At 61.7% G+C, this 27,985-nt stretch overlaps 2 protein-coding genes across 3 annotated transcripts; one reads left to right on the top strand and one right to left on the bottom strand.

Moving 5' to 3' along the window:
• Nucleotides 1-7: 7 nt before the first annotated feature.
• On the bottom strand, nucleotides 8-25,509 carry NFATC4 (nuclear factor of activated T cells 4). Its single transcript, XM_074969271.1, has 11 exons — nucleotides 25,233-25,509; nucleotides 10,335-10,448; nucleotides 7,156-8,086; nucleotides 6,057-6,219; nucleotides 4,205-4,404; nucleotides 3,238-3,410; nucleotides 2,832-2,972; nucleotides 2,497-2,552; nucleotides 2,099-2,225; nucleotides 1,270-1,815; nucleotides 8-830 (listed from the first exon to the last, which is right to left on the bottom strand). Exons 2-11 carry the CDS (start codon nucleotides 10,429-10,431, stop codon nucleotides 763-765), a joined length of 2,502 nt encoding a protein of 833 aa, XP_074825372.1. The 5' UTR covers nucleotides 10,432-10,448; nucleotides 25,233-25,509; the 3' UTR covers nucleotides 8-762.
• Nucleotides 15,745-27,695, top strand: LOC141996979 (ubiquitin carboxyl-terminal hydrolase CYLD-like). Of its 2 annotated transcripts, XM_074969268.1 has the most exons (15): nucleotides 15,746-16,084; nucleotides 16,734-17,166; nucleotides 17,487-17,819; nucleotides 17,926-18,031; nucleotides 18,456-18,775; nucleotides 19,010-19,178; nucleotides 19,374-19,515; nucleotides 20,060-20,182; nucleotides 20,841-20,932; nucleotides 21,174-21,237; nucleotides 21,612-21,753; nucleotides 21,868-21,976; nucleotides 22,490-22,608; nucleotides 22,801-23,017; nucleotides 24,137-27,695. In XM_074969268.1, the coding sequence occupies exons 1-15, from the start codon at nucleotides 16,071-16,073 to the stop codon at nucleotides 24,319-24,321; spliced, it is 2,568 nt and encodes an 855-aa protein (XP_074825369.1). In that variant the 5' UTR covers nucleotides 15,746-16,070; the 3' UTR covers nucleotides 24,322-27,695. The 2 variants fall into 2 exon arrangements, with proteins under 2 accessions (XP_074825370.1, XP_074825369.1); XM_074969269.1 differs by lacking the exon at nucleotides 21,612-21,753 and having other exon boundaries at nucleotides 15,745-16,084.
• The last annotated feature ends 290 nt before the right edge of the window (nucleotides 27,696-27,985 follow it).

Here is a 27,985-nt window from a genome sequence, read left to right as displayed (position 1 = left end):
AAGAAAAGGAGAAAAAATAAATGGTATAAAACTGGATATTATCACAGATACCCCTCTCCCCGTGCCCCCCAACAATACCACTGTAGTCAGTAATGCCTTCTTGTCCCCATGGGGTGGGGGAGGGAGATTTAGGGAAGGGGCTTCCATGTGACACCATGGGGTGGAACCTCCTCCCCCACTCTATTGGAGAGTTACTTTACCCCATGGGGTGTGTGTGTGTGTGTTTCGTATACCCTGCAAAATCTGATGGCTCAAACTCCCCTCCACTTCCCCACCATTAGCCACATCTGCCCCCCTCCCCCATTGCTGAATTGATGGGGGTGGGCTCACACAGAGGGGATAGGAATATCCCCCTTCCCCTGGTTGGGTATTTTTGCCTGATAGGAAAATAGCTCCAGGAGGGAGGTGGAGAACGGGGGTGATATAGTCCAGGGGCCCCCTCACCCTGCATCTGGCATATGCTGTGAAGCCCAGATGGCAGGGGCATTTGGGGGAGGAGACCAGGGGGTAGGAGTGGGGACTTCAGAGTCATCCTTCCTGGATGTAGAAAGAAAGAGAACTGGGACAGGCAGTCAGAGAGCTAGGATGGATGGACGGAGCTGTGATCGACGGACACAGAGCTTGGACAGACAGACAGAGAACTTGGATGGATGGATGATTGGAGGTGTGACTGATGGACAGAGAGCTTGGACAGATGGATGAACAGAAATGAGATGGACAGAGCTTGGATAGGCCAGGAAGGACCCGGGAGCAACCAGGGTCTCAGCTCCCTCTGCCCTCACAGAGCGGCTCCGGGAAGTCACTCAGGTCCCGGCCAATGATCTCGGTCACTAGGAGAAAAGAGAGGGGAAACCAGAGTTAGGGGAACCCCCTGAGCCAGACAGACCCTCGCCCTGGGGCTGGATCAGAGCCAGTGCACCCTAGAGGGGAAAGGCCCCATGTCCCATTCCCTAGCCCATGAGCCAGGCTGTCCCTCGTCCTGGGGTAGGATCGGGGCCAGCGCCCCCTAGAGGGGAAAGACCCTGCATCCTATTCTACACCTTGTGATCAAGCCAGGGGAGGGATAGCTCAGTGGTTTGAGCATTGGCCTGCTAAACCTGCGGTTGCGAGTTCAATCCTTGAGGGGGCCATTTGGGATCAGGGCAAAAATTGGGGATTGGACTAGATGACCTCCTGAGGTCCCTTCCAACCCTGGTATTCTATGATTCAGTCCCCTGCCTTAGAGCCGGGTGGGAGCCAGCGCCCCCTAGAGGGGAAAAGTCCCGTTACCTTCCTCCAGCGTGATCCCCTGGACAGGCAGGCTGTCACGGAAAGCCGCCCGGTATCCGCTGCCCCTGGGTTTCTCCACCTCCTCAGTCTCCCCCGACTCTGGATCCCCCCAGTTGGGGGGCCCGGCTCCCTCCGACAGTGGTGGGGGGGTGAGCTGGGCAGAGGCTTGGAAGTGTGGGGGCCGGTAGCCCAACGGATGGAAGTGGGAGGGCACCGTCAGCCCAGCCCCCCCATACTGCTCCGTGTGTGGGTAGTGGTGGGAGGGCTCAGTGGCCAGGCAGCGGTGATAAGGGGGTGTCAAAGGGAGCAGTGGGGGCCCATCAGGATATGGGGAGGGGCTCCCAAAGGCCGCAGGGGAGGGAGAGTAGCCAGCCCTGTAGGGGGAGTCATCAGGGTAGCAAGGGAAGTGGGGGCGACTGGGAGAAATGTCCATGTCCCCAGGGCCCTCGGGGGGGTAGGGGGGACTGCAAGGGGGCACCGGGGAGGAGGGGCCAGGGGGGAAGCTGCGGAGTGGGGAGGAGGGGGGTGGCTCCTCCTTGAAGATCACTGTGGGGACGGAGGGGGAAGAGAGAGAGAGAGAGAGTCAGAGACTGCGGGGGGAGGGAACTGCCCCAAATCCTTCCCATCAAACAGCACCCCTCCCCTCTTCTCCTGCTGTCTCCCTCCCCCTCCTTGTCTATTTGCCATCTTTGCCCCTCCCCCCGACTAACCATGAGGCCAGGTGGGAATCACACCCCCAATCGCTGCCCCCCCAACCTCTTCTCCTTCCTCCTCCCCCATCTCGTTCCCCTCTCCCCATTTACACGACTCCTCCCCCCACCCCACTCACCGGGCAGGTATTTAAAGGTCTGCGTTGGGCTCCGTTTCCGCCGCCCATTGGAGACGTAGAAATAGACTTGGACAGGCCGGGCCACCTGTGGGTTGCTGTATTCTGGGACTGTGAGGGTCAGCGTGGTCTGGAGGGCAGGGGAGGGAATTCGGGTGAGGGGGGGCATCAAAATCCCCTCATCCTGGGTGGGGCTGAAATTTGGAATCTGTTCCAGGAATCCAGATCCAGGGTCGATCCACTCCTGGATTTACTGCACCCCCACCCCACTCCCCCAGGGTCGATCCACTCCAGGATTTCCCCCATTCCCCACCCCGCTTCCACATGGGTGATCAGCTCCAGGACTTCCCTTGTCCCCCATCCTGTTCCCCCAGGGTGGATCCGCTCTGGGATTTTCTCACCTCGTTGCTCTTGAGCCGGTTGATACAGGCCTCCTCCTCCCATTGGAGCTTCCCATCTGAAAGGAGAGAGGTTATTGGAGAAGAGGCCATGGAGGAGTGGAGCAAGGGGGAAGGGAGGGGGGCAGGGAAGGTCCTGGGGGGGATCTCTCCAAGTGCAGGGAGCGGAGGCATTGTAGGTCCAAGCGTCTCCTGGGCATAAGGGTGCACAGAAGGGACGGTGGAGAAGAGGGGATTGGGAGGGTCCCAGTGGGGTGGGGGGAGGGATTGTGGCTCCCAGGGGGCTTCCCAAGTGCAGGGGGCAAGGAGGAGATGGTGGGGGTGGGGCTCACACTTACCGGGACCCCTCTCAATGAAGACGACCTTGGAGTCAGGCAGGAAGTTGGTGCCAGATAGCACCATCTCCTCGCCCCCGCGCCCCGACCCCGTGCTGAGGCTGCACCTCTCCACCAGGGGGAGCTCCTGCGCCGAGCGCTGGGCTGGGGGCAGGAGAGGGTCAATGGTGAGTGCCCAGCCCCATGGACAGACACCCCCCACCCCACCCCGTGACCTCTAGTGGGGCCTGTAGTGGGTGTGGACCGCATAGTCCTAGTTCGACCCACCACAGCCCCCAGCGGGGCCCCTAGGTGGCACCAACCAATTGCCCTGGGCTGACCCACCACGGCCCCCAGTGGGGCCCATAGGTGGCACCAACCCCATAGCCCTGGGCTAGCCCACAGCACCCCTTGGCACCTGGCCACTCACAGCACTCGATGGGCACAGAGGCCGCTTGGATGGAGACGACTTTCCCATTGCCCTGGGGGATGTGGACCCTGAACACGAGCCGGACCCGGGTGTTCTTGCGCCCAATGTCGGTCTCGCCCTTCCGCAGCTCGATGTCCGAGTTCCGCAGCTTCAGGATCCCCGCGCAATCAATGCTGGGGAAGGGAGGCAGGGTTAGGGGGCCCCCTGGTGTGTGGGGGGCAGGTCAGACCCTGGAATGGGGCCCTTGGTACCACTTCAGCCCCCGCCCTTGGGTCTGGAAAACCTAGAACCGGGTCCCTGTGTTGTTTGGATTGGACTCTGGGGTGCAGGTCAACCAGGAGAGGGAGAAAACCCAGAGCTGGATCCCAGAGCTCCCTGGATTGGCCTCTGGGGTGCAGCTGCTGGATTCCCCACCCCACCCCCTGCCTCCCAGGACTGGACTCTGGGCTACAGCCTTTGGGGAAGGGAAAGGCCTGGAAGTGGATCTCTGTGCCCATCCGAATGGGTTCTGCTGTGTAGCCCCTGTGGAGATAGGAAGATTGGGAGCAGGATCCCTTTATACCCTGGAATGATCTCTGGAGGCACCTCCCACCCCCTGGAGGACGAGAAGACCTGGGCCTGGATCTCTGCGTCCCCTGGATTAGACTTTGGGATGCTGCCTCCCCTGGGAATGAGGGGAAGACCCCGAACCAGATCCCCTGTGTCCCTGCAATGGACTCTTGGTCCAATCTTCATGGGGCAGGGTGGGGTGGGGGACACCAGAATTGGATTCCTTTGCCATTGGCATGGATTCTGGATGGAGTCTAGAAGCAGATCCCTGCACCCCCTGGAAGGGACGCAGGGTGGCACTGCCCTGGGATGGGAAAAAAAATCCAGAAGCAGATCTCCGCTCCTTGTGGAATGGACTCTGGGTGGCACTGCCCTGGGATGGGGAGAAAATCTTGAAGCAGCTCTCCAGGGAACTCACTTGGCCGCCATGTTGTTCTCGGGCAGCAGGGACATCTCCAGCACCTTGGTGCTGCTGAGGATGGTCTCGTAGCTGGCAGTGGCCACCATCTTGCCCGTGATGCGGTGCACCTGGTAGAAGGCATGAGGCCGCAGGTTGCGCTCATCGGCTGTGCCGATGAACATCTGCAGGGTCAGTGGCTTCTCGTCGTAGCCCAGGAGCTTGCCAGGAGGGAGGGGGAGAAGGGGGAGGACAATCAGGAATCAGGGGCCCGATCTGCTCAGCCTGTGATCCACCAGCCAGGATTTCCCAAGGAGAAGTATGGGAGGGTGACATGAAAATCCTGGCCTGGATCCCTCCATGCAGAATAGAGAGGGGGGCTAGGGAAACCTGGACTGGATTAGCCCCCCAGGGAATGGGGAGAGAGGGTGGAGGAAACACACACCAGGTGCCCCCTCCATGGGGAATAGGGAAGGAGTCTGGGGGAACCCAGACCGGATTCCTTTTGCTGTCCAGACAGGGATTTGGCTTTCCTGCCAAGGACCATGCCTGGACTGGATCCCAGGCAAATGCCCCCCACCCCATGACTCAGTTTCCCACCCCTGAGGGAGCTTGGGTTCTCTCAGAGCCCCATCGTGTGCCTCGTCCCCCCCACAGCTCTCAGAGTCTGGACGCCAGCCCAGCCAGGGTGGGGCGACGCCAGCGGTTTGGTGGTCTCCCCCAGGGCGGGCCCAGCTGTTTCCAATCAGGAGACGGGATGCACAGCTGGACTCGATTTGGGTTGGAACAGAAACAAGGGGGAAAAATCCTTTCCCCCCCCAGACCTGGGTGAAATGGAATGTTCGGGGGGTGGGGAGGACTCATGGGGCAAGCTCCCCCGCACGAGTCCGAGATGGGAGGTGCTAACTGGGGTGAGGTTCCAGGATACAGGGGATCTCCCTTGCCTCCAGCCCCCAACACCCCCTCCACTCCCCTACCACCCTACCTCCTCCAGCCCCCGCCCCTAAAGCCCCCCCACAAAACCACTCCCCTCCAACTTCTTCAACCCCCAGAGCCCCTCCTCTAAAAACCCTTCCCTTCCATCCCCGGAGCCGCTCCCCCACATGCCCCCACCCCTCAACCCCTCCATCCTCCCCAACCCCTCCCCCACACTCTGTTTCTCTTTTGCATACTCTGCCTTTCACAAATTAAGACTGATCTTTGTGTGTGTGGGTGTGTGTGTGCGTGTGCGTGCGCGCACACCTGCTGCCCCCTGCTGGAAGGGCTGAGCCCTGCTGGGTGTGAGTGTGTGTCTGTGTACCCACACACGCATGCGCGGCCTGTCCCTGGTCTGGAGCGTGGGAAAGGGCACCCTTGCATGTGCACTCCCAGTCCACCCCCGCAGCTCCAGCCGGCAGGCGGGGGGTGGGGGGGGCGGCCTGCAATGAGAGGGGGATGTGACCCCCTCCAGCCCTCCCCGCCCCCTGCAGATCCACTGTCACACAGAGCCCCTCACAAGCAGGCCGGCCTGGTGGGACCCAGCCGGAGCAGAGCCAGGACAGTGAAGGAGCGGAGCAGAAGGAAACGGAAAGGCGAAGGGCGCAGAGCAAGCAGAGAAGGGCGCTAGCGAAGGAAGGCCGAGGAGGCCGCTGTCCCCACCCCTCCTGTCTCTGTCGCCCCCATCCTGCTCCCCCCATTCCTGCGACCCACCTGCCGTGGCACCCATTGCTCCGTAACCACCCACGCCACCATCCATAGTCATGAGAAACTTGGGGTCACAGGTTGGGGGATCCAACCCCTGTCACCCCCCCCCCAGCCCAGGGGCCACTGGGGACGCCTGGAGATGGGGCTAATGGGGTGAAATCCAGGGATGCCTCCAAGGAAGCTCAGGTACCTTCACCACAGGGTGACCCCCTGGGGCGGCCTTCACGGCACCCCGGCTGCCCTCGGTCTCGTAATGGGCCCGGTGGTGGGTCCGGGGCTGAACTTCGATCTTCAGCTCGTATTGTTCATACTGGCTGGGCAGGGGCCAGTCTAAGGGAGGCAGAGCGGATGACCTAGGGCAGAGAAGAAGACAGGTGTCCTGGATGGCACCTTGGCCTCTAGGAGGCGCCGTGCTGCAGGAAGTGTGTGTGGTGGGGGGCTCGGCAGGGGGCCTCTGCCCTGGCCATCAGTGCTGGCACTAGGGGGCGCTGTGCCACAGAGAATAGGGGTTGGGGCTCCCCCCCCATTAAGTGCTGGCCCCAGTGCTGCAGGGGCTCAATAAGGGGGTGCGCTCCCCTCACTGTCAATGCTGGCCCCAATGCAGCGCTAAGGGGTGCCGTGTTGCTAGGGGTGGGGCAGGGGACATTGCACTGCAAAGAATAGGGTTGGGGGCTCAGTAGGGGGCACCCTCCTCTCACTGCCAGTGCAGGCCCCAATGCGGTGCTGGGGGCGGGCTGTGTTGTAGGGGCAGGGGGTAGGTCTAGGGTGGCTCAGCAGGGGACATTGTGCTGCAGGGAATGAGGCCAGGGGCTCCGGAGCGGGCGCTCTCCCCTCCCCCCACAGTGCGAGGGGGTGCTGTGCCACAGGGGCTCCCTAGGGGGCACTCCCTACGCAGCCCAGGCTGCAGCATCCTGGGGTTTACCTTAAGAGGGAAGGTGCGGTGCTGCCAGGAGCCGTGTTTACGGCAGCTGCCACCGGGCGTGCTGAGCCGGGCTCTGGGATCTATAACAGGAGACACGGGCCCGTCTGCCGCGGGGCCAGCTTGACAGCTTGTTATTATACAATGGAACCGCTGCCAGCCGCAGCTGCAGCCCGGGGAGCAGCTGGCAAAATGGGACTGGCTGGAGCAGTGGGGTGGGGAATGGGGCACGGGGCCTTTCCCCTGTAGGGGGCGCCGGGTGGGATCCTGCCTGAGGGTGGGGACTGGCTGGTGCAGGCGAGTGGGGCCTTTCTCCTCTAGGGGGCACTGGCCCCATTGCAGTGGGCGGGGGTCCTTTAGTAGCTGGTACCTGAAGATGGGGCTGTGGCCCCCGATCCTGGCCTTGGACCAGCCCAGTGGGGAGGGCACGGCCAGATAGTCCATCCCTTCCTTGCGGGCCGCCCCAAACCCCCCGTCGTCACCATTGCAGCATCCCTCCTCCTTCCGCGTCAGCGCCACCGTCTGCTCAGTGGAGGTCTTGCGGGCCTTCTGCGGGATGCTCTCAGCTGGGGGGTGCTGCCCGGCAGCCTCGTAGGGCGGCCCCTCCCCACCTGCCCCCTCCGCCCCCTCCCCGCCCCCCTCGTCGCCCAGGCTGCCGCGGCGGGAGAGGCAGGGCGAGGCCGAGGAGTGGGTCTCCGAGCTGGAGTAGCGCCGCTTGCCGCAGGGCGAGGCCGGGCGGGGTGCCAGGGCCACCCAGCCATCCTCGGCCCCCCGCCCGGCAGGGTACAGGCCCCAGGGCTCCTCCAGCCCGGCCCAGGGCTTGGGCGAACCACAGGGGGAGCTGAGGGCAAAGCGGGCGGCAGCTTCGTTCAGCTCCCGCTCCACGTCGTCACCGCCTGCCCCGTCATCGTCTGAGAAGAAGCTCCAGGGGGAGGCGCTGCCACTGCTGGCGGGGCTGGGGGTGAAGAAGCCGGAGGCCGGTGGGGCCTCTCGGTAGCTGCCGTGGGCTTCCAGGGGCAGGTAGTCGCGTGGGGAGCAGTCCCACTCGGCGCTGGGCGAAATGGTGGTGATCTGGATGCTGGGGCACTCCAGGACGCGGGCGTCAGCCCCCAGGCGCACCCACCGTGCCGGCTGGCTCTCGAAGGTGTCATCCCGTGCCGGGCGGGGCGGGGGGGAGTGCATGCCGGCCCGGGGGCCCCCGACCAGGCGGGGCGGGCAGGGGATGCCCAGGGGGGAGGCATAGGCCGGTGGGTCACCCAAGGCCAGGGTGCAACACGGAGGGAGGTCTTCAGCGTCAAGGTCTGTGGGGGGAGAGAGGAGGAGAGATGGAGCAGGGATGGTGGCAGGGCTCATCCTCTCCACCAGGGGGCAGCAGGGACACGCACACAGCAAGGCTCATCCTCTCCACCAGGGGGGCAGCAGGGACACGCACACAGCAAGGCTCATCCTCTCCACCAGGGGGGCAGCAGGGACACGCACACAGCAGGGCTCATCCTCTCCACCAGGGGGGCAGCAGGGACACGCACACAGCAGGGCTCATCCTCTCCACCGGGGGCAGCAGGGACACGCACACAGCAGGGCTCATCCTCTCCACCAGGGGGGCAGCAGCGACACGCACACAGCAGGGCTCATCCTCTCCACCAGGGGGCAGCAGGGACTCGCACACATCAGTAGTAAATTGTTCTCTCTCTCTCTAACACACCCTCAGAAACCAGCAGTAGTAGGCTGGGGTCTGTCTCTCTCTCTCTCCAGTAGAGGGCAGCAGCAACATAGTTTATCACACCACAAAAGCCCTAGCGCAGTGGCAGTGACCCGTGTTCCCCCCTTTACAAGGCTGCACCCTGGAGGACGCCAGGTTCCCGTCCGGCCCGGGGCCGTGGCATTTCCATGGGGCCCCAGACAAGAGGGCCAGGAATCTTGCGGGCAGAAACGTCTGTGCTGAAAACCACCGGCAGGAAAGCCGCCTTCCCACGAAAACACAAAGAGTTGGAGAGACACAAAGCAACGTGATCTCAATCCAACTGCCAGCTCCGACACACACCTGCTTCTCATTTAAGGCCCCGTCTCTGCCCCTTTCCTCGGGTGGGCTCTTGGCCGGGGGAGGGGTTCTGGGTCTGTGATGTCAGACACCTTCGCCCCAGCCATGTGTCCAGCAACACGGGAACCCCAAGAGCCGTGAGGCTGGGCTGCCCGGGACCTCCCCCGCACCCACAGCGCCCCCTGCTGGGACTGGAGTAGCCAGAGCCCCTCCCACTCCTCACATCACCCCCTGCTAGAAGGGGCTGGGGTCAGGGGGCTGCAGACCCCCCCCCCCCAATGACCAGGGTCTGGAAACTTGATAAACTGGGCACCAGCTCCGGGGCCTGAGACTCTCCCCCACCCTGTGGAGTGGGGCAGCCTGGCCTGGGATGGGAGGGGGCAGACACATGAACCCAATTAAAGGCGCACTCGCCTCCGTTGGCAAGGCCTGGGTCGCCATGGGAACGTGGGGCACAGGGCCAGGAATGGGGGCGGGGGGGAGTACGAGTCTGAGGGCGCTAGTTAAAACTGTGTGTCAGACAGACGGATGGCGGGGCAGGACACACAGACAGACCACCATGTTCCTCACAGCCTGGGGGGATCTGTGTGTGTGTATGTGGCAGGACAGGGTTGGAGAGCATGGGACCTGATGGACAGACACCCGAGGGAATTCTCTTCCCACCCCCCGTGGCTGGGCTGTTCCGGGGCTGCGAGCTTCCCCAGAGCAGTGCCCCAGTTGGATGGGACGTGAGTGGGGGGTACTCTGGGGCTGCAAGCTTCCCCAGAGCAGTGCCCCAGCTGGATGGGACGTGCGTGGGGGGGTACTCTGGGGCTGCAAGCTTCCCCAGAGCAGTGCCTCAGCTGGATGGGACGTGCGTGGGGGGGTACTCTGGGGCTGCAAGCTTCCCCAGAGCAGTGCCCCAGCTGGATGGGACGTGCGTGGGGGGGTACTCTGGGGCTGCAAGCTTCCCCAGAGCAGTGCCCCAGTTGGATGGGACGTGCGTGGGGGGGTACTCTGGGGCTGCAAGCTTCCCTAGAGCAGTGTCCCAGCTGGATGGGACGTGCGTGGGGGGGTACTCTGGGGCTGCAAGCTTCCCCAGAGCAGTGCCCCAGCTGGAGGGAGCGTGTGGTGGGGTACTGTTGGGCTGCAAGCTTCCCCAGAGCAGTGCCCCAGCTGGAGGGGGGTCTGCGTGGTACTCTGGGGCTGCAAGCTTCCCAAGAGCAGTGCCCTGGCAGAATGGTCCGGGGCTGGGGCCGGCAGAGAGGCCACCCGTAGCCCTTGCCAGGCTCTTAGCATCCATCCCAGGGAGCTGCTCTTCCCATAACGTGAGAAACCAGAAGGGGTGTGTGTGTGTGTGTGTGTGTGTGTGTGGAAACCGAGCCCCCCCCTTCCCCCTCATCCTTAATAGGGCAAAACTTTCCATCCTCCTCCAGCCAGGGAAGAGCAGAAATCCAGCTGGCCCTTTAATACTCTCTCCCAGCCCACGCTGGCCCTTTAAGAGCAGCCCCCCCAAACCCCACATCCCTCACCTTCCAGAGACACCCCCATTCCCGGGGGGTCCTTCTCCTCTTCTCCAAAGATCAGCTTGAACTCCAGATCCTCGTCTTCGCAGCTGGCCGCCCCCATGGGAGAGGCTGGGTCGACTGGGGGGGGGGCGTCCCCCAATAGGGTGGGATATATGGGAAGTCCTAGGGGGCGCCCCAATAAACCTTCACCCCCTTATTCCACTGGGGGGGCAAGATCTTCCTTCTCTCCCTCCTTCCCTCGCCTCAATTTTTCGACCTTTATTATAACGTCCCTCAAAAAAAAAAGTTGTCCCAAACTTTTCCCCAAGCCCCGCCCACATTCCCCCTCCAAGCCCCGCCCCCCACTCCCGCCTTCCTGTGATTGGTCCCAGCCCCGCCCCCTCAGCCTGTCATATTTAAGGCCCCGCCCACAAACCTATTAAAGCTGGAAAAATAATAAATCCATTCCTGTCGTCCCTCCACCCCGTCTCCCTCCGGATGGAACAACCCGCCCCGTGCCGATTGGATGGCTGCCCGGGGAGCCCCGCCCTCCCCGGTAGAATGCATTTGGGTCGGGTCTCCCCCATCTGGAGATTTAAAGAGACAGAGTCTGATTTTGAAAAGGGAAGGAGAAGCCAAGTGCGATGGAAACCTTTCCCCTCTAGGGGGCGCCGGCTCCGTTCTGGCCCCAGGGCAGGGACCGGCTGGCTCAGGGGGGTGGGGAATGGGTCCTTTCCCCTCTAGGGGGCGTCAGCTCCGTGCCGGCCCCAGGGCGGGGACTGGCTGGTTCCAGGGGGTGAGGAATAGAGCATGGGGCCTTTCCCCTCTGGGGGGCGCTGGTGACTGGCTGGCAAAGGGGGTGAGGAATGGGTCCTTTCCCCTCTAGGGGGCGCCAGCTCCGAGCCGGCCCCAGGGTCAGCAGGCGGCTGAAGTCTCTGCAACCCATTCCCGTTCAGTCTGGGGATCCGCTCTGGTTTCTGCTCTGACCTGTGGCTGGGTGAAGCAGTCCAAAGAGGGGTGGTGGCCAAGTCCGCCCCGTGGCCTGTGCAGACCTCGGGGTGGGCTGCTTGGAAAACCGGGAGCGACTTCCCCATTGCAACTGGAATGGGCTTGCTGCAGCCCCTTCCCTTTGCCCCTGGAAATAGCCAGTGGGATGGAAGACCTCTGGTCTAGGAGGGTCCCCACCCAGATCTCCTGGTGCCCCTCACTCCTGACCCGCAGCCCCTGCGAGCTCAGCCCCGGAGGGGTTAATGTTTTCAGGTTCCCTTTGCCATGACCAGCGACTAAATGACGTGGTTAAGAAAATCCAGAACAGCCCTGGTCTCCCTCGTTCTCATTAAACTAATGGAAACCAGGCCAAGCTTGGGGGGCTGGGATCGGGGCCAAACGTCGGGCCTGGCCCAGCCTGAATCGATATCCCAGCGTCTGGGCCGGCTGGGGCCCCTGGGGGGGATCAAAGGCCTCGCCCCCGAGCTGGGTGGGCGGTGCTGCCCTTGAACCCCACCCTTCACCAGCCCTGCATCTCAGAGATCCCCACCCCCCTCCCCTGGCCTCTCTGCACCCCAACCCTGCAGACCCCTCCCCCCCGTCTCGCCAAACCCTGGCCCTCCAGCCCCCACACTGTCCTTCCAGAACCGGACCTGAGCCTCTCCCCTACTTCCCACTCTGCCCCCACCATGCCCCCTTTCTGCTCCAGCTCTGTCCCCCAGCCTCCCTTCCCCCATAGCCCCGGCCTGAGCCTCTCTCCCCATCTCACCACCCCTTCTAGTACAGGTGCCTCGACCCCCCATTTCCTTTCAGACCCCTCCCCCAACTCCCTACTCTCCAACCCCCCACGTGCTCCTTCACTTCCCCTCCAGGTTCCCTTCCAGGCTCCCCTCCTGCCCCCCACTTCTCCTCTACCCCCCCCCACCGCAGCTCTTCCCCCATCTGACTAACCCTCTCTAATCCAGTGGCCCCAACACCCCCACCCATTTCCCTGCAGGCCCCGCCCTCCCTTCCGCCCCCCGAACTCTCCCTCCTTACTCCTCCCCCAGTTCCTTTACCACCCCCCCGACCCCCGCAGATGATTCGCACTCCCCCAGCCCTTCCGCGCCGATCCGTCCGCTTCCCCAGGGTGTGTCGGAGAAAGAAAGAAGAGGGGAAAGGACCAGAAAGGACAAATCTCAGCCTCAGAATGTCACCTGCCAACGTAGGTCCCCCATGTCCAGCAGGGGGCAGAGTGACAAACTCTCTCCCCCCGCCCCCCGCCGCCACAAGCCTGCAGGGAGTTATCAGCACCTGCCCCCCCACAGTGCCCACTGTACTGTACAGCCGCCCCCACCCTCTGCTGCCCCCTAGTGCCCATTACACAGTACAGCCGCCCCTTCCCCGCCCCCACCCTCTGCTGCCCCCTAGTGCCCATTACACAGTATAGCCGCCCCTTCCCCGCCCCCACCCTCTGCTGCCCCCTAGTGCCCATTACACAGTATAGCCGCCCCTTCCCCACCCCACCCTCTGCTGCCCCCTAGTGCCCATTACACAGTATAGCCGCCCTTCCCCACCCCCACCCTCTGCTGCCCCCTAGTGCCCATTAAACAGTACAGCCACCCCTTCCCCGCCCCCACCCTCTGCTGCCCCCTAGTGCCCATTACACAGTGTAGCCGCCCCTTCCCCACCCCCACCCTCTGCTGCCCCCTAGTGCCCATTACACAGTACAGCCACCCCTTCCCCGTCCCCACCCTCTGCTGCCCCCTAGTGCCCATTATACAGTACAGCCGCCCCTTCCCCACCCCCACCCTCTGCTGCCCCCTAGTGCCCATTATACAGTACAGCCACCCCTTCCCCGTCCCCACCCTCTGCTGCCCCCTAGTGCCCATTACACAGTACAGCCGCCCCTTCCCCGTCCCCACCCTCTGCTGCCCCCTAGTGCCCATTACACAGTATAGCCGCCCTTCCCCGCCCCCACCCTCTGCTGCCCCCTAGTGCCCATTACACAGTATAGTCGCCCCTTCCCCACCCCCACCGTCTGCTGCCCCCTAGTGCCCATTAAACAGTACAGCCACCCCTTCCCCGCCCCCACCCTCTGCTGCCCCCTAGTGCCCATTACACAGTACAGCCGCCCCTTCCCCACCCCCACCCTCTGCTGCCCCCTAGTGCCCATTACACAGTACAGCCGCCCCTTCCCCGTCCCCACCCTCTGCTGCCCCCTAGTGCCCATTATACAGTACAGCCGCCGCTTCCCCGTCCCCACCCTCTGCTGCCCCCTAGTGCCCATTACACAGTACAGCCGCCCCTTCCCCGTCCCCACCCTCTGCTGCCCCCTAGTGCCCATTACACAGTATAGCCGCCCTTCCCCACCCCCACCCTCTGCTGCCCCCTAGTGCCCATTACACAGTACAGCCGCCCCTTCCCCGTCCCCACCCTCTGCTGCCCCCTAGTGCCCATTACACAGTACAGCCGCCCCTTCCCCGTCCCCACCCTCTGCTGCCCCCTAGTGCCCATTACACAGTACAGCCGCCCCTTCCCCGTCCCCACCCTCTGCTGCCCCCTAGTGCCCATTACACAGTATAGCCGCCCCTTCCCCGCCCCCACCCTCTGCTGCCCCCTAGTGCCCATTACACAGTACAGCCGCCCCTTCCCCACCCTCTGCTGCCCCCTAGTGCCCATTACACAGTACAGCCGCCCCTTCCCCGCCCCCACCCTCTGCTGCCCCCTAGTGCCCATTACACAGTACAGCCGCCCCTTCCCCGCCCCCACCCTCTGCTGCCCCCTAGTGCCCATTATACAGTACAGCCGCCCCTTCCCCACCCCCACCCTCTGCTGCCCCCAGTGCCCATTATACAGTACAGCCGCCCCTTCCCCACCCCCACCCTCTGCTGCCCCCTAGTGCCCATTATACAGTACAGCCACCCCTTCCCCGTCCCCACCCTCTGCTGCCCCCTGGTGCCCATTATACAGTACAGCCACCCCTTCCCCGTCCCCACCCTCTGCTGCCCCCTAGTGCCCATTACACAGTACAGCCACCCCTTCCCCGTCCCCACCCTCTGCTGCCCCCTAGTGCCCATTATACAGTACAGCCGCCCCTTCCCCGTCCCCACCCTCTGCTGCCCCCTAGTGCCCATTATACAGTACAGCCACCCCTTCCCCGTCCCCACCCTCTGCTGCCCCCTGGTGCCCATTATACAGTATAGCCGCCCCTTCCCCGCCCCCACCCTCTGCTGCCCCCTAGTGCCCATTACACAGTACAGCCGCCCCTTCCCCGTCCCCACCCTCTGCTGCCCCCTAGTGTCCATTGCACAGTACAGCCACCCCTTCCCCGTCCCCACCCTCTGCTGCCCCCTAGTGCCCATTATACAGTACAGCCGCCCCTTCCCCACCGCCACCCTCTGCTGCCCCCTGATGCCCATTATACAGTACAGCTGCCCCTTCCCCGCCCTCTGCTGCCCCCTGGTGCCCATTACACAGTATAGCCGCCCCTTCCCTGCCCCCACCCTCTGCTGCCCCCTAGTCCCATTATACAGTATAGCCGCCCCTTCCCCGCCCCCAACCTCTGCTGCCCCAGGACAAAGCTTCCAGCTGGAGACCAAAGGGTTGTGTGGCGGGGTGAAGACCGGGGCATTTGGAGACCTGGACCACTGGCACTAAGGGGAGAGGGACAGAGCCAGGACCAGCCAAGGGGACTTCAGGGTCCGCGTGGCTCCCAGGAGCCTTTATCTCAACCCTGGCCTTTGTGGGGGACCCAAGGTCAGGCCGACAAGGCATGCCACGTGAAGCAGGGAGTATGTCTGCCATCGCTGCCGGTACCCCCTGGGTGTCCTGGGCTCACAAGGATCCCAGCCCTGGTTCATCTGGGCTGGATCAGCTGAGCGGAGCCCCGCAGAGGAGAGGGGTGGCTGGCTAAAGTCCCTGTCTCAGAGGCCGGGGGGACTGCCTCTGCAGAGCCATGGGGGTCCTGCTGGGGCCCCGGCCCAGTGAAGGGGTTACTCCCAGGAGACGGGTGCCCGGCAGGGCACAGTGCCGCCCTGTGGCTGGGCAACAGGGGCAGGGGTGATACTGGGATTGGGAACGGGAGTTGTGGCTGCCATGGCATAGTCTGCATCCCCCGCAGGACCACCCAGTGCAGCTCCACATCAGTGGGGCACAGGCGTGTGGGTCAGAGACTGTGCATGGTCCATCCACTTGAGCCAGACCCACCCCCTGCCTTCTGTCATACACAGAGCAGGGCTGCTGCCCCCCAGAAGTGGCTGGAACAGACAGACAGAAACCCCCTTTTCATAGTGTCAAACACTAGACCCCACTGCCATAAAGCCAGCCTGCTCTTTCTTTCTTTCTTTCTTTCTTTCCCCACCCCTCTCCATCCTCATTGGCTCCTCTCCCCTTCATCACACCCCTTTGATTCACACCCCCTTTCTCTCCAGCCCCACCCCCAGCCTCTGCCACTTCCTCTTTTGTTGTTTTCAGGGTTCCCACACGAGTCCCCTAAGGGGTGGGGGAGAGCTGGGACGCTCCTCGCCCACTCTCCCTGGCCCCACGGCCCCTGTTCTGGCAAGGCAGGGAGTGGGGGAACGAAGAAGACTTCCTGGAGGACGAGGGGCGAAGGAGGGGGAGGGCAGTTGCGGGCTTGAGGTTCTTCCCACCCGGCTGGCTCTGTCTCCTTCCCTTTCTTTCTGAACTTTCTTTTCTCTCTCTCTCTCACTGTCTCTCTCTCTCTCTTCCTCCATCCCTTGTGCTCCAGCTCACCGGGGAAACCCCACCACGACTGATGACATCCGGACGGGGATGACGGGCGACAGGCGAGTCTCAGAGATGGTCTTCTCCGTCGGGTACCCAGGGACATCCTGTCCCCCCAGAGCAGGATGGGCCCCCATGGCCCATGCCCCCAGAGCAGGATGGGCCCCCGTGGCCCGTGCCCCCAGAGCAGGATGGGCCCCCGCGGCCCGTGCCCCTAGCAGGATCATAGACTCCCTTGGTGTTGGGGTCCTGAGTTCCCCCCATCCCAATGTTCCCCTCAGCTTGCCTGGTCTCTCCCACTGACCGTCTCCTAGATCAACCTCACGCCCCCCCCCCCACCCGCCTGGTTCCCCCACTCCTGTTCCTACCCACGGGCTGCTCAGCCCGGTCTCTCCCCCCACCCATTGACCTCCCCCCACAGCCTGTTTTCCCCTGCCTCCCAGATGGGATTGACCCCTCAGCCCTGGCTGCCCCCAATTACCCCCTAAACCTGGTCTCCCCCACTGATACCCTCCGCCCGCTTGGTCTCCCCCCTCCCCTCCAGGATACTGGTTTCTCCGGATCAGCTCCCCAGCTTGGTGTCCCCCATCCCCTCCTAATGCCCCCCCAACCTGCTATCCCTCCCTCCTGGGTGTGCCCCTCAGCCCAGTCTCCCCCGCTCTCCTCACCCCGCAGTCAGCCCCTCTCTGATCTCCTCTCTCCCACCTCCAGGTCTCACCCCCCCATCACCATGCGGCCACGCCGGTTCTTCATCTTGCTGCAGGATTTCTCTGGGGAAGGTGGGGGGCAGGTGCCCCGGGGCAGTCTCGTGAGCCAGGCGGGCGAGCCCCCCGCTCTGGACTGCCCCTTCTGGGCCAAGCTGCTGGACACGGAGGCCATGGTGCAGGTGCCGGCTCGGGCTGCACGGGAGCTGAGCAAAGAGCAAGCCGGGATGCTGCAGGCCGTGACCAATGGGGACGAGCGACTGGGGCTCTTCAGACAGGAGGGGCTGCTGCGCACGCGGGGGGCCCTGCGCCCAGGGGACCGGGTCCGGGTCCAGATCACCTCGGCCTCCGGGGAGAAGGTCCGGGGTGTCCTGCGCTACCGGGGACCCATGGGAGACAGCAAGGAGCAGGCTGGAGTCATCTTTGGGGTGGAGCTGGTGGTGAGTGAAGGGGGAGCCTCTAGGGGGCGCCAGTTCCAGTCAAGGATTGGCTGGACTGGGGGGAATGGAACATGACATCTTACCCCCCTAGGGGGCACCAGCTCTGACCCGGGCCTGGTGGGCTAAAGGGGGTGGGGGATAGGACATGGGGCCTTTCTCCTCTAGGGTGCACCAGCTCCAATCTGGAACTGGCTGGCTCAGGGGTCAGGGAACAGGACATGGGGCCTTTCCCCTCTAGGGGGTGCCAGCTCCAATCTGGCCTCATGGTAGGGGACTGTATCAGGCATCCCTGTCAACCACCCTATTCTGTTCCTCTTCAGGGATCAGCGGCTGGGAAGGGTTTCACCGACGGCTCCTTCAGAGGCCAGAAGTTCTTCTCATGCCGGGAGAACTGTGGGGTTTTTGTGCCTGTGAGCCGGATTGAGCCAGATGAGGGGGCCGAGTGCAGCCCCCTGATGGCTCCCCGGGGCAGCCGCCGGGCATGCACCAGGCTCCAGCTGGCCACAGGGGACCCCCTCAAATCTTCTCCACCCCTGGAGCTCGGAGATCGGGTCTTCTTCAAGATGGGTGACAGCACCCCTGGGGGCACTGTGTTTTTCTGCGACTATCTGCCCAAGAAGGAGATGGCTGGGGTCTTCGTGGGGATCTGCCTGGTGAGAGGGCGTTGACCCCCAACTTCCAGGGTGGGACCAGACAGCAAGATCCTTATTGAGAGGATCATAATTGGGGGCCCCTTTCCTGAATCCCCTTATTTTCCAGGATCAGCCTGTTGGCTCATGGGATGGCAAATTCAGTGGCCAATCGCTCTGCCACTTCCCCTCTCCGGAGTATGGGATCCTCCTGCCAATCACCAAAGTCCATAAAGGTAGGACCTACAGTAAACAGCAGGGACGGGAGGCCCTCTGGGCTCGGCTTCATTGCACGGGGCGTTGGCCCTGCCCATGCCATGCGGTCGCTGAGATACAACAGCATTTCTTGGCCAACAAGATGGCTGCCCTCATGGCCTCTCTCCCAGCCATGCAATGGGACATAATGACATCCCTTCCAGACCCTCCAACTAGCTGTCCAAGATGGCTACCCTAATGGCGGTCACTTTCTGCCAGCCAAAATGGCCACCCCCCTGTAGCGGTCAATGCCTGTTGGCCAAGATGGTCACCCCAGTACCAGTGAGTGATCACTGGCCAAGATGGCCATCCCAGTGGTGGTCAATACCTGATGGCCAAGATGGCCATCCAACAGGCCCCATCTGATTAATGTCTGCCATGTTGTTTTGGTTCCTTTCCCTACAGAAAAAGCTGATGAAGGCCCCAAGGCCTTGAGTGATGACCCCTCCCTAGGGCTCCTCGATGACCCCCCATCCCCCTCCTCCATTCGGTATCCACCCAGGCCGGAATGGGGGTCCCCTCATGGCTCTCCCTCCTCCCTGTTGATGGGGGGCACCGAGGAGCAGGGGGAAGGGGAGGAGGAGGAAGGAGAGGAGGAGGAGCTGGCTTTTCCTCTGCTGGAAATCAACTCAATGGTGGAGGTGCACGACCCCCCCATCTATGGGGTGATCCGCTGGATTGGGGCGCCGCCGGATGTGGGGGAGACCATTGCAGGGCTGGAGCTGGTGAGACAATGGCAGACATCTGCAGGGGACAGATATGGGGGTTTATGGGACCCCAACCCTGTCCTGAGTGGGGTCACCCCCATGGGGCAGGGTATGGGACTCCCAGCCCATCTTTAGTAGGGTCAATCCATGGGAGGATTATAGGGCCCCCCAGCTGCCTCCCTCCTGGGGTCATCCCATGGGGGGCTATGGGACCCCTGGCCCACTTGACACAGTCCCTGCCCCTCTCTCCAGGAGGAGCCGCTGCCCTCAGGCTGCACGGACGGGATCTACCGAGGGATGCGGTACTTCCAATGCCCGCCTGGCAAGGCCCTCTTCGTCAAGCTACGCCACTGCCGGCCTGATGCCCGCTTCGGGGCTCCCCAGCCCCCTGAGAACCCTGTGCTGCGCTGCAACTCACTGGGTAGGACCCTGAAGGCCTCGGAGGGGAGAGATGGAAGGTGGGGGGCACGCCACTGCGGGGGGCGGGCATTGGAGGGGGTGGAGGACAATGCCCCAGGGGGGTGGGGACAGAGCTGAGGGGGGTGTCTCCCTATAGGGATGGGAGAGGCGGGATAGTGATAGCGATCCCACTCCAGGTCTGCCTCCCCTCCCACAGCTTTCAGGGTCTATGCCAGCGAGCGGGTGCCAGAGGACACCCCCCCGGGGCTGGGTGAAGAGGGGGGGCAGCGCCTGATGGGCTGGAAGAAAGGGATCCAGGGCCATTGCAACTCCTGCTACCTTGATGCCACCCTCTTCTGGTGAGTGATTTCCCCCCCCCCCCGCCCTAACCACTAGCCCCCACTCCCCTCCCAGAGCCAGGGAGAGAACCCAAGAGTCCTGGCTCCCAGCCCCCACCCGCCTGCCTGCCTGTTCGTTGGCCGCTCTAACCACTGGGCCCCCTTCCCTCCCCTCCCCTCCCAGAGCCAGGAATAGAACCCAAGAGTCCTGGCTCCCACCTCCCCCGCCCTCTAACCACTAGCCCCCACTCACCTCCCCGCACTGTGGAGAGACCCCAGGAGTCCTGGCTCCCAGCCCCCTGCTCTAACCACTAGCCCCCACTCCCCTCCCAGAGCCAAAGAGAGAACCCAGGAGTCCTTTGGGAGGAGGGATAGCTCAGTGGTTTGAGCATTGGCCTGCTAAACCCAGGGTTGTGAGTTCAATCCTTGAGGGGGCCATTTAGGGATCTGGGGCAAAAATTCAGGATTTGGTCCTGCTTTGAGCAGGGGGTTGGACTAGATGACCTCCTGAGGTCCCTTCCAACCCTGATATTCTATGATTCTATGACCTTCCCTGCCCCCACAGCATGTTCGCCTTCAGCTCCGTGCTGGACTCGCTGCTGCTGCGCCCCGCGGACAAGAACGATGGGGCGTCTTACGAGGAGACCCGGGACCTGCTGAGAACTGAGATCGTTAACCCCCTGCGCAAGTGCGAGCACGGGGGGCGGGTGTCTCTCCAGGGGGTGAGGGGTCCATGGAGGGGTGAGGGGGGGTCTCTCCAGGAGGCAAGTGGGTCTCTGGGGGTGAGGGGTCTATGGAGGGGTGAGGAGGGGTCTCTGGGGATGAAGGGGGGGTCTCTCCAGGATCCAGGGGGGGTCTCTGGGGGTGAACAGGGGTCTTTCCAAGGGCAGGGGGATCTCTGGGGATGAAGGGGGGCCTCTCCAGGGTGCAGGGGAGTCTCTGGGGGTGACAGGTCTATGGAAGGGTGTGTGGGGGTCTCTGGGGATGAAGGGGGTCTCTCCAGGGTGCAGGAGGGGTCTCTGGGGGTGAGAGGTCTGTGGAGAGGTTAGGGGGGTCTCTGGGGGATGAGGGGGGTCTCTCCAGGGGGCAGGGGCTCTCTGGGGGTGGGGGTCTATGAAAGGGTGAGGGGGGTCTCTGGGGGATGTGGGGGGTCTCTCCAGGGGGTAAGGGGGGTCTCTGTGGGTGAGGAGGTGTTTGGGGGAGGGAGGAAGGGAGGGGGTGTCTCTGGGAGAGGCTGGGGGTGTGGCCGGTTCTGTCCAGGGGGAAGGAGTCCCAGGGGGAGGGGCCTGAGGGGGAGGTATGTCGGCAGATTGCCAGCGGGGTAACCCCCCACCCCCCACCCCCAGACACGGCTACGTCTGCGCCACCAAGGTGATGTCCCTGCGGCGGGTCCTGGAGGCAGCTGGACACTCCCCAGGCTTCACCAGCGAGGAGAAAGGTGGGGTGGGGAGGGGAATGGGACAGGAGGAGCTGGGGTGCAGGGAAGGGGGTGGGGGAGAGTGGCGGGGGGAGGGTCAGGGTATATGGGGCAAAGAGGTTGGGGTGCAGAGGGAGGGGATGTGGGGAAGGGGCCACAGGGGAGGTTTGGGGGTGCAGGGGAAAGGGGTGGAGGGGCTGGGGGAGGGGGGCTGGGGGAGCAGGGGGTCCCCGCTCTCACCCATGCATTCCCCCCCCCCCAGACCCCGAGGAGTTCCTCACCCTGCTGTTTCGGGTGCTGAAGGTGGAGCCCCTCTTTAAGATCCGGTAAGACTCCCCCAGCCCCCCATTCCCCTGTCTGGCCAGCTCCTCCCCCTCCCCATCTGCCTGACTGGCAGGGTCTCCCCTCCCTCCACCCCCTCCCCCTTCTACTGTCCCCCACCCTCCTGCCAAGCTTCCACCTCCCCCACCACTGTCTGCCAAACACCCCCTACCCCACTACCCCGCTTATCCCCCCCTACAATTCCCCCCAAAGTCCCCTTCCCAACCCCCTTCCTCACACCCTCTCCATCTCCCCGCTACACATTCCCCTTCTGCTCCTCCTCTGCCCCCCTCCCAACACCCCCCAGCTCCTCCCTTTCCCCCTCCACTCCCCCGCTCTCTGCCTCCCATTAACCCCATCTCTCGCTCCCCCCGCCCAGGTCAGCGGACAAGGACCCCCAGGGCTGCATCTTCTACCAGATCTTCATGGAGGGTGGTGCAGGGGGGGCAGGCCGGGGGGTCCCCACAGTGCAGCAGCTGCTGGAGGGGTCACTGGTCGCCGGTGACCTCAAGTTCACTGAGGTGAGAGCGGGGGGGACAGGGGGAGGAGCTGGATGCTGGGGGGGGCAGGCTGGAGCCCCTATTCCCCCTTCCTGCCCCCCCACACTAACCCCTTCTTGCCCCTACCCCCGTCAGGCCCCCTCTTGCCTCATCCTGCAGATGCCCCGCAATGGCAAGGACTACAAGGCCTTCGCCACCATCCTGCCCAGCCTGGAGCTGGACCTCACTGACCTGCTGGAGGACAGTAAGGGGGGGGCCAGGGGGAGGGCTGGGGGGCGGTGGGTAGTGAGAGGGGGAGGGGACAGCCAGGAGGTGGGCAGGGGGCAGGAGATGTGAGGAATGTGGCAAGACGGAGATGGATGGGGGACAGAAGGAGGAGCAGTGGGGGGGCAATGAGGAGGGGGGAGGTTTGCGGGGAAGGGGAGGGGTCAGCAAGGAGGAGGGTGGCGGGGGGCGCGAGAGGGTTGGGGTCAGAAGAAGGTAATGGGGGAGGGGCACAGAAAGATGGACGGAGGGGCAGGGGCAGAAAGAGGTGGTGCGGAAGGGTCACAAGGAGGTGGGGGGAGTAGAGGGGTCAGAAGGAGGGGGTGTGGGAGGAGATGGTGGAGGAGGGGCAGGCAGCCGATGGGGGTGTTGGGGAAGGGGTAGCGGGAGAGGACAGGGTGCAGGGAGGTGGTGGGGGAGGGGAAGCAGTGCGGAGGAGGTTTGGCCCTGGGGTGCTGGCGCTGTGACTGACCACCCACCTCTGCTTTGACAGCCCCCCGGGAGTGCTGTATCTGCCAGGATCTGGCGCGGAGCGAATGTCCCGAGTGCTACGGGGACCCCAGCATCGGGGCAGGGAGCACCCGTCAGTACTGCGCTGTCTGCTGGCAGCAGGTACTGCCCGCTGGCCACCAGGGGGAGACACGGCGACGGGGGTGGGGAAGCGCTGGGGGCCAGAGGGGAGAAGGGGATGGAGGATGCAGGGAGTATTGGGGGGTGGGGGAGGCAGAGGTGGGTGTCTGGGGGAGGTGGGGGGGGGGTTCTGGGACATGCTGTTCCCTGTAATCACCCCCTCCCCCCACCCAGGTTCACCGTCACCGTGCCCGGCGCTCCCACCACCCCCGTGCCCTGCGCCTACCCCCAGAGCTGGAGCACCTGCCGCCCCCACCAGGCCCCCTGCCCCGCCAGACCATGCAGCTCTACGCCGCGCTCTGCATCCAGACCAGCCACTATGTGGCCTTCGCCCGCCACGGTCCACACCGCGGCCAATGGCTCTTCTTTGACAGCATGGCCGACCGCCAGGGTGAGCTGTGCGCAGGCCCTTTAAGGGCGGCGGGGGGAGGGGGGCGGTGTCGCTGCAGGGGGTGTGGCTGGGGGCTGCCCCTGGTGGCCACCCCAGGAATTGCAGCAGGGAGACTCCCGTCTTCCTTCCTTCTTTCCATCCATTTTCTCTCTCTCCCTTTTCTCCTTCCCTTTTTTTTTCTTTTCTCTCCTTTCCGTCCCTATCTCCATTTCCTCCAGCTCTTCCCTCTTTTCCTTCTCTCATTTTCTCCTTCCTTCTTTTCTTCCATTCTCACCATTCTTTCCCCTTTTCCTTCTCTCTTTCCATCTGTTTTTTCCTTCTCTCCCTTTTCTCCTTCCTGCTTTCCTCCACCTATTTCTTTGCTCTCTTCTCCTTCCCTCTTTCTCTCCATTTGCTCCTTCTCTTTTCAACTTCTCCTTCCTTTTCTTTTTTCTTTCTCTCATTTCCCTTTCCTCCACTCTCTCCATTTTCTCCTTTTCCTTTTGTCTCTTTTTTCTTTTCTGTCTCATCTCTTCCCCCTTCCCCCTTATGAGTCCCTCTCCATTTTCTCCTCTCTTTCCCATTCCCCCTCTCTCCCCTTTATATTCTTCTCTCTATCCATTTTCTTTCCCATTCTTTCCTTTTCTATATTCTCTCCACTTTCTCCTTTTTCTGTTTTGCACTTGTCTTTCCCCTTCACTTTCCCCTTCTTCTGCTCCTTTTTCTTTCCCCCAATTTCTCCTCCTTTATATCCATCCTTCTCTCCACTTTTTCCTTCTTTCTCTTTCTAGCTTTTGTCACTCCTTATTTCTCCCACTTTTGTTTCCATTTTTGTTTTTCCTCTCTCTCCTTTTTCTTATTCTCATCTTCTCTCTCCATTTCTCCATTCTCCTCTTCCCGTTTTCTTTATCCATTCCTCCTCTCCCTCATTCTCTGTTAATTTTCTCATTCCCTTTTTTGCTCCATTTTCTCATTCCCTTCTTCCTCTCTCCATTTTCTTGTTCCCATCTTCTCCCCCTTTCCATACCTTCCCTCCCTCCCTCCCGCCTCTATTTTATTCATTCTTTTTCTCTCCTTTTCCTCCTTCTCTCTTTCCCTCTCTCCTTTTTAACCCCTTCCTTCCCCCTTCTTCCTTTCCAGGTGGCCAGAATGGATTCAACATCCCACGGGTCACACCTTGCCCGGAGGTGGCCGACTACCTGGAGATGAGCCCGGAGGAGCTCCAGGTGCTGGACCCCAAGTCCCTGCCCCCCTGCGCCCGACGCCTGCTCTGTGATGCCTACATGTGCCTCTACCACAGCCCCACCCTTGGGCTCTACAAATAGTCTCTCCCCTGGGGTGGAGGGATACGGTGACTGGGGAGAGGCTCCATCAGCCCCAGGACTGCAGCCCAGTGAGGGGACTTTATTTGCACCATGAATGGGACACCTGTGCCTTTAAGAAGCGGCTGGGAACTACTTGGACCTATAGCTCAACCTTGGTATCCTTATGCCCCTTAAAGGGGCTGGATCAGAGCTGACGCCCCCTAGAGGGGAAAGGCCCTGTGTCCCATTCCCCTCCCTCCGAGCCAGCCGGTCCTCCATCCTGGGGCAAGATGGGAGCTGGCGCCCCCTAGAGGGGAAAGGCCCTGTGTCCCATTCCCCTCCCTCCGAGCCAGCCGGTCCTCCATCCTGGGGCAAGATGGGAGCTGGCGCCCCCTAGAGGGGAAAGGCCCTGTGTCCCATTCCCTTCCCTCCGAGCCAGCCGGTCCTCCATCCTGGGGCAAGATGGGAGCTGGCGCCCCCTAGAGGGGAAAGGCCCTGTGTCCCATTCCCCTCCCTCCGAGCCAGCCGGTCCTCCACCCTGGGGCAAGATGGGAGCTGGCGCCCCCTAGAGGGGAAAGGACCTGTGGCCTATTCACCCACCTCCATGCAGGTGGTCTAATTTCTGGAGCAAGAGCAAGCACACGAGCTCTGAGTTTTTCTACACCCTGCTAGGGGGACAAGAGGGCCTGAACTCATGGGCCTCAGGGGCTGTCCCTGGTCCCCACTTCTTCTGCTGCTTCCCCCTGCCCCGCCCCCCATGGCCTGTAGGTGGTGATGGCCCCATTGTGACACCTCCATTAAAAGCGGACAGGACTGAAAAATCCCATTGCCGCGGGCCTGAACCAAACCAGATTTAAGACTCATCCTTTGCAAACCTGCCTGAGTAAACTGGTGACGTATAGTATCACGGCGCCGAGGAGAACCGGACCTACCCGATCTTTATCTCAGTAGCTGGGCTGTGGTGCCACTTTGCTGTAGAGGCTTGCCGCACCGAGCAGCCGCTGGAGACATCCTGGAGGGCTTCCAGGAGAGACGGGGGGCAGTGAGGACATCCCTGGACAAGGCCAGGGCTCTGCTGGAATCCGGGGTGCAATTCTGGGCCCCAACCGTTCCAGAAGGAGGGATTTAAACTGGAGCAGGCACTGAGAAGGGACGACCAGGGGAACGGAGAGTCGGGCTGACGAGAGGGGAGTGAAAGAGCTGGGCTTGTTTAGTCTACCAAAAAGCCAGCCGAGAGGAGATCTGTCTGCCGTCTATAAATACACCAGGCCGGGGGCGGGCTAAATACCAGGGAGGGTGAAGAGCTATTGAAGCTAAAGGACAATGCTGGCATGAGAACAAATGGCTGCAAACGGGCCATCAACCAACTCCGGCTGGAAAGGAGGAGGAGGTTTCTCAGCACCAGAGGGGTGAGGTGCTGGAATGGCCTCCAATAGGGGGTGTGGGGGCAAATAATCAAGTAGATTTAAGGTTGAGCTGGGGAAATGGATTAATGCAATTGTATAACGGGGAGGGAGCCTTGGAGCCAATCGTCCTCTGTTCCTAATGGTCATGCTTCAGTGTTCCAGACGGCCACTGGCAGGGGTCAGGAAGGGATTCCCCACCCGGTGTATGCTGGGAAGTTATTTTTGAATCACCTTCCTCGGAAGCCCCAGGGATGTCCACTTCTGGAGAGGGGCCATTGGATAGGGAGGGCAGAGGTCTGAGGTCTCCAAGCATCCTCTCTCTCAGGTGCTCTGGCTGGTTCTTGCTCCTGGGCCCAGAGTCTCGCTGGTCGCCGTATGTGGGGCAGGCAAGCAATTTTCCCCCAGCGCAGTTTGGCAGGGACCTGGGCGGGTTGCCTCCCTCTGCAGCATGTGGGTGCAGGTAACTTGCCAAGATTAGCTGGATTCCATGGGGTGAGCGTTGCCATTGGACACTAATTGGATTAAACTCCCACTCTGGGTAGGCAAGCCCGAAAAGCGACCGACTTTGTGCCGATTCTGTTCCCAGAGTGGAATGTGATTCACCCCCCAGAGCTACTAGCTTCCCCGGCATAGACCAGCCCTTAGTGATGAGGAAGGTCACGAGGAGTGGTAGCAAGTTTCACTACCCCCTGCCAAATTGATCCTGCCATGCCCCAAAAGACCCTCACTTTGTGTGGGCCTGCTACTGTCTCTGTGTCATGCCGAGGGTTTGGGACGTCAGGGCTGGTGCCAGAGAGAGCCCAGACCTTAGGTTGGGATCTAAGAGCGATATCCTGAGCTGGGGACCAGGATCAGGGTCCCAGTGCTGATACCAGGGGCAAAGCTGGTGGCAAGGCCCAAGTACCGATGCTAGGGGTCGGGACTGGAGTTGCCCTTCCAGGCCCGGGCTGGGGTTGGCAGACTGAACCGAGAGACGGGTCCATCTCTGGCTGGCCTCCTTGCACAGCCACTTTCTGGAATGCCTCCTGGGTTCAAATAGGGCATCTGGGCCAATCAGAGACCAGGAGGAACTGACCCAGCTTCCTGAGGGGGAGCAAGATTCCCCCAAGGACTGAATGATCGACATCCGGTCACGGGAAACCCCGGCAGGCGGGATGTGGGGACTGAGCTGGGGAACAAAGGGGAGAAGGTGTCAGGCGGTTGGGGTGGGAGGGTGTGAGCTGGGTCTAAGGGCAAAGAGACAAAGAGCTAGACCTAGGGGAGGAGTCCATGGCCACTGGTTTGGCTCATTGAACAGACTCAACCAGGGATGGACCATGTCTCAACCTCTGTCTCTCTTTGCTAGCCCAAGGGCTTGCCGATGCTGTGGGCCAGGGAAAGGCTGCATGTGGTCACTGGCCTCCAGTTGGTCCACTGCCAGGAGCCATGGAGAGAGATGGGGATTGCCAGTGCTGAAGAGTCTTGGAGGCCGCTATGGATCTGTGTGGATCCTGGGGCCTGGCACACTAAATTTCCCACATATTTGGTTTCAACCCACTCTGCTCCCTGCCTGTCTCACAGAGATACTGACTCAAGGGCCTTTCTACTGCTTTCCTACTTTCTCCTCCATTTCCCCTCTTTTATAGCCCCCAAAGAGAAACAAAGGAGAAAAGCAAGGAAATTCAATGCCAACAACTTGGTGAACGCCAAAAAAAAATCGATGCTTTATTCAGGATTGACAAATGCATTGTGTTTCTGCAGCAGATTCGACCCCAAAATGATCCCAAAGCAGAATTCAGGCTGCAGGAGGATTCAATTTTTATCGTTAAATGTCGGTAAATGTTGATTGCACAATAATAATCAAAATCAACAGCTAGGCAAGGTAAGCAAAATGCTGTTGGAGTAATTACTAGACTTTGATTAAAGGCCGTTTACACCATATATTTGGCCATGTAATGTTGACAATTTGTGTTTTACCAGCTATAAAGCTTTAACTTTTTGAATCTCAATGTCCACTGTCATTAAATAATTATTGTCTGTCCTCCTCCACTGTCTGATCCCACTCAATTTCCCACAACTGTGAAAATGTAAATACATAATTTTTTTTAAAAAAAGGTTAAAGGCCATAATTTTGCACAACTGTGAAAATTTAAATTGATCAAAATGGAAGAAAATGCTTAAAAACAAACATTGATCATACCTGTTGAAATTCAAAAAAAAAGGCAAAAATCAAATTCTGCCACACCTAGCCATAACCATAAAAGACCGAGAGGAGAATTAATTAAATCATCTGCGTTGCT

This window comes from Natator depressus, chromosome 13 (genome assembly GCF_965152275.1).
Source record: "Natator depressus isolate rNatDep1 chromosome 13, rNatDep2.hap1, whole genome shotgun sequence".
NCBI classification, from domain to species: Eukaryota; Metazoa; Chordata; order Testudines; family Cheloniidae; genus Natator; species Natator depressus.
This window is presented reverse-complemented; position numbering and strand designations above follow the sequence as displayed.

Excerpts from the sequence above, each read along its gene's own strand:
- NFATC4 (XM_074969271.1), bottom strand. The coding sequence starts at position 10,431 with ATGGGGGCGGCCAGCTGCGAAGACGAGGATCTGGAGTTCAAGCTGATC. Across the intron at positions 4,405-6,056 it reads GGGGTCACCCTGTGGTGAAG|CTCCTGGGCTACGACGAGAA; the intron begins GTACCTGAGCTT and ends CCTCCTGGCAAG. Across the intron at positions 3,411-4,204 it reads GAGAACAACATGGCGGCCAA|CATTGATTGCGCGGGGATCC; the intron begins GTGAGTTCCCTG and ends TCCCTTCCCCAG.
- LOC141996979 (XM_074969268.1), top strand. Across the intron at positions 17,167-17,486 it reads TCTTTGGGGTGGAGCTGGTG|GGATCAGCGGCTGGGAAGGG; the intron begins GTGAGTGAAGGG and ends GTTCCTCTTCAG. Across the intron at positions 19,179-19,373 it reads GCTGCGCTGCAACTCACTGG|CTTTCAGGGTCTATGCCAGC; the intron begins GTAGGACCCTGA and ends CCCCTCCCACAG.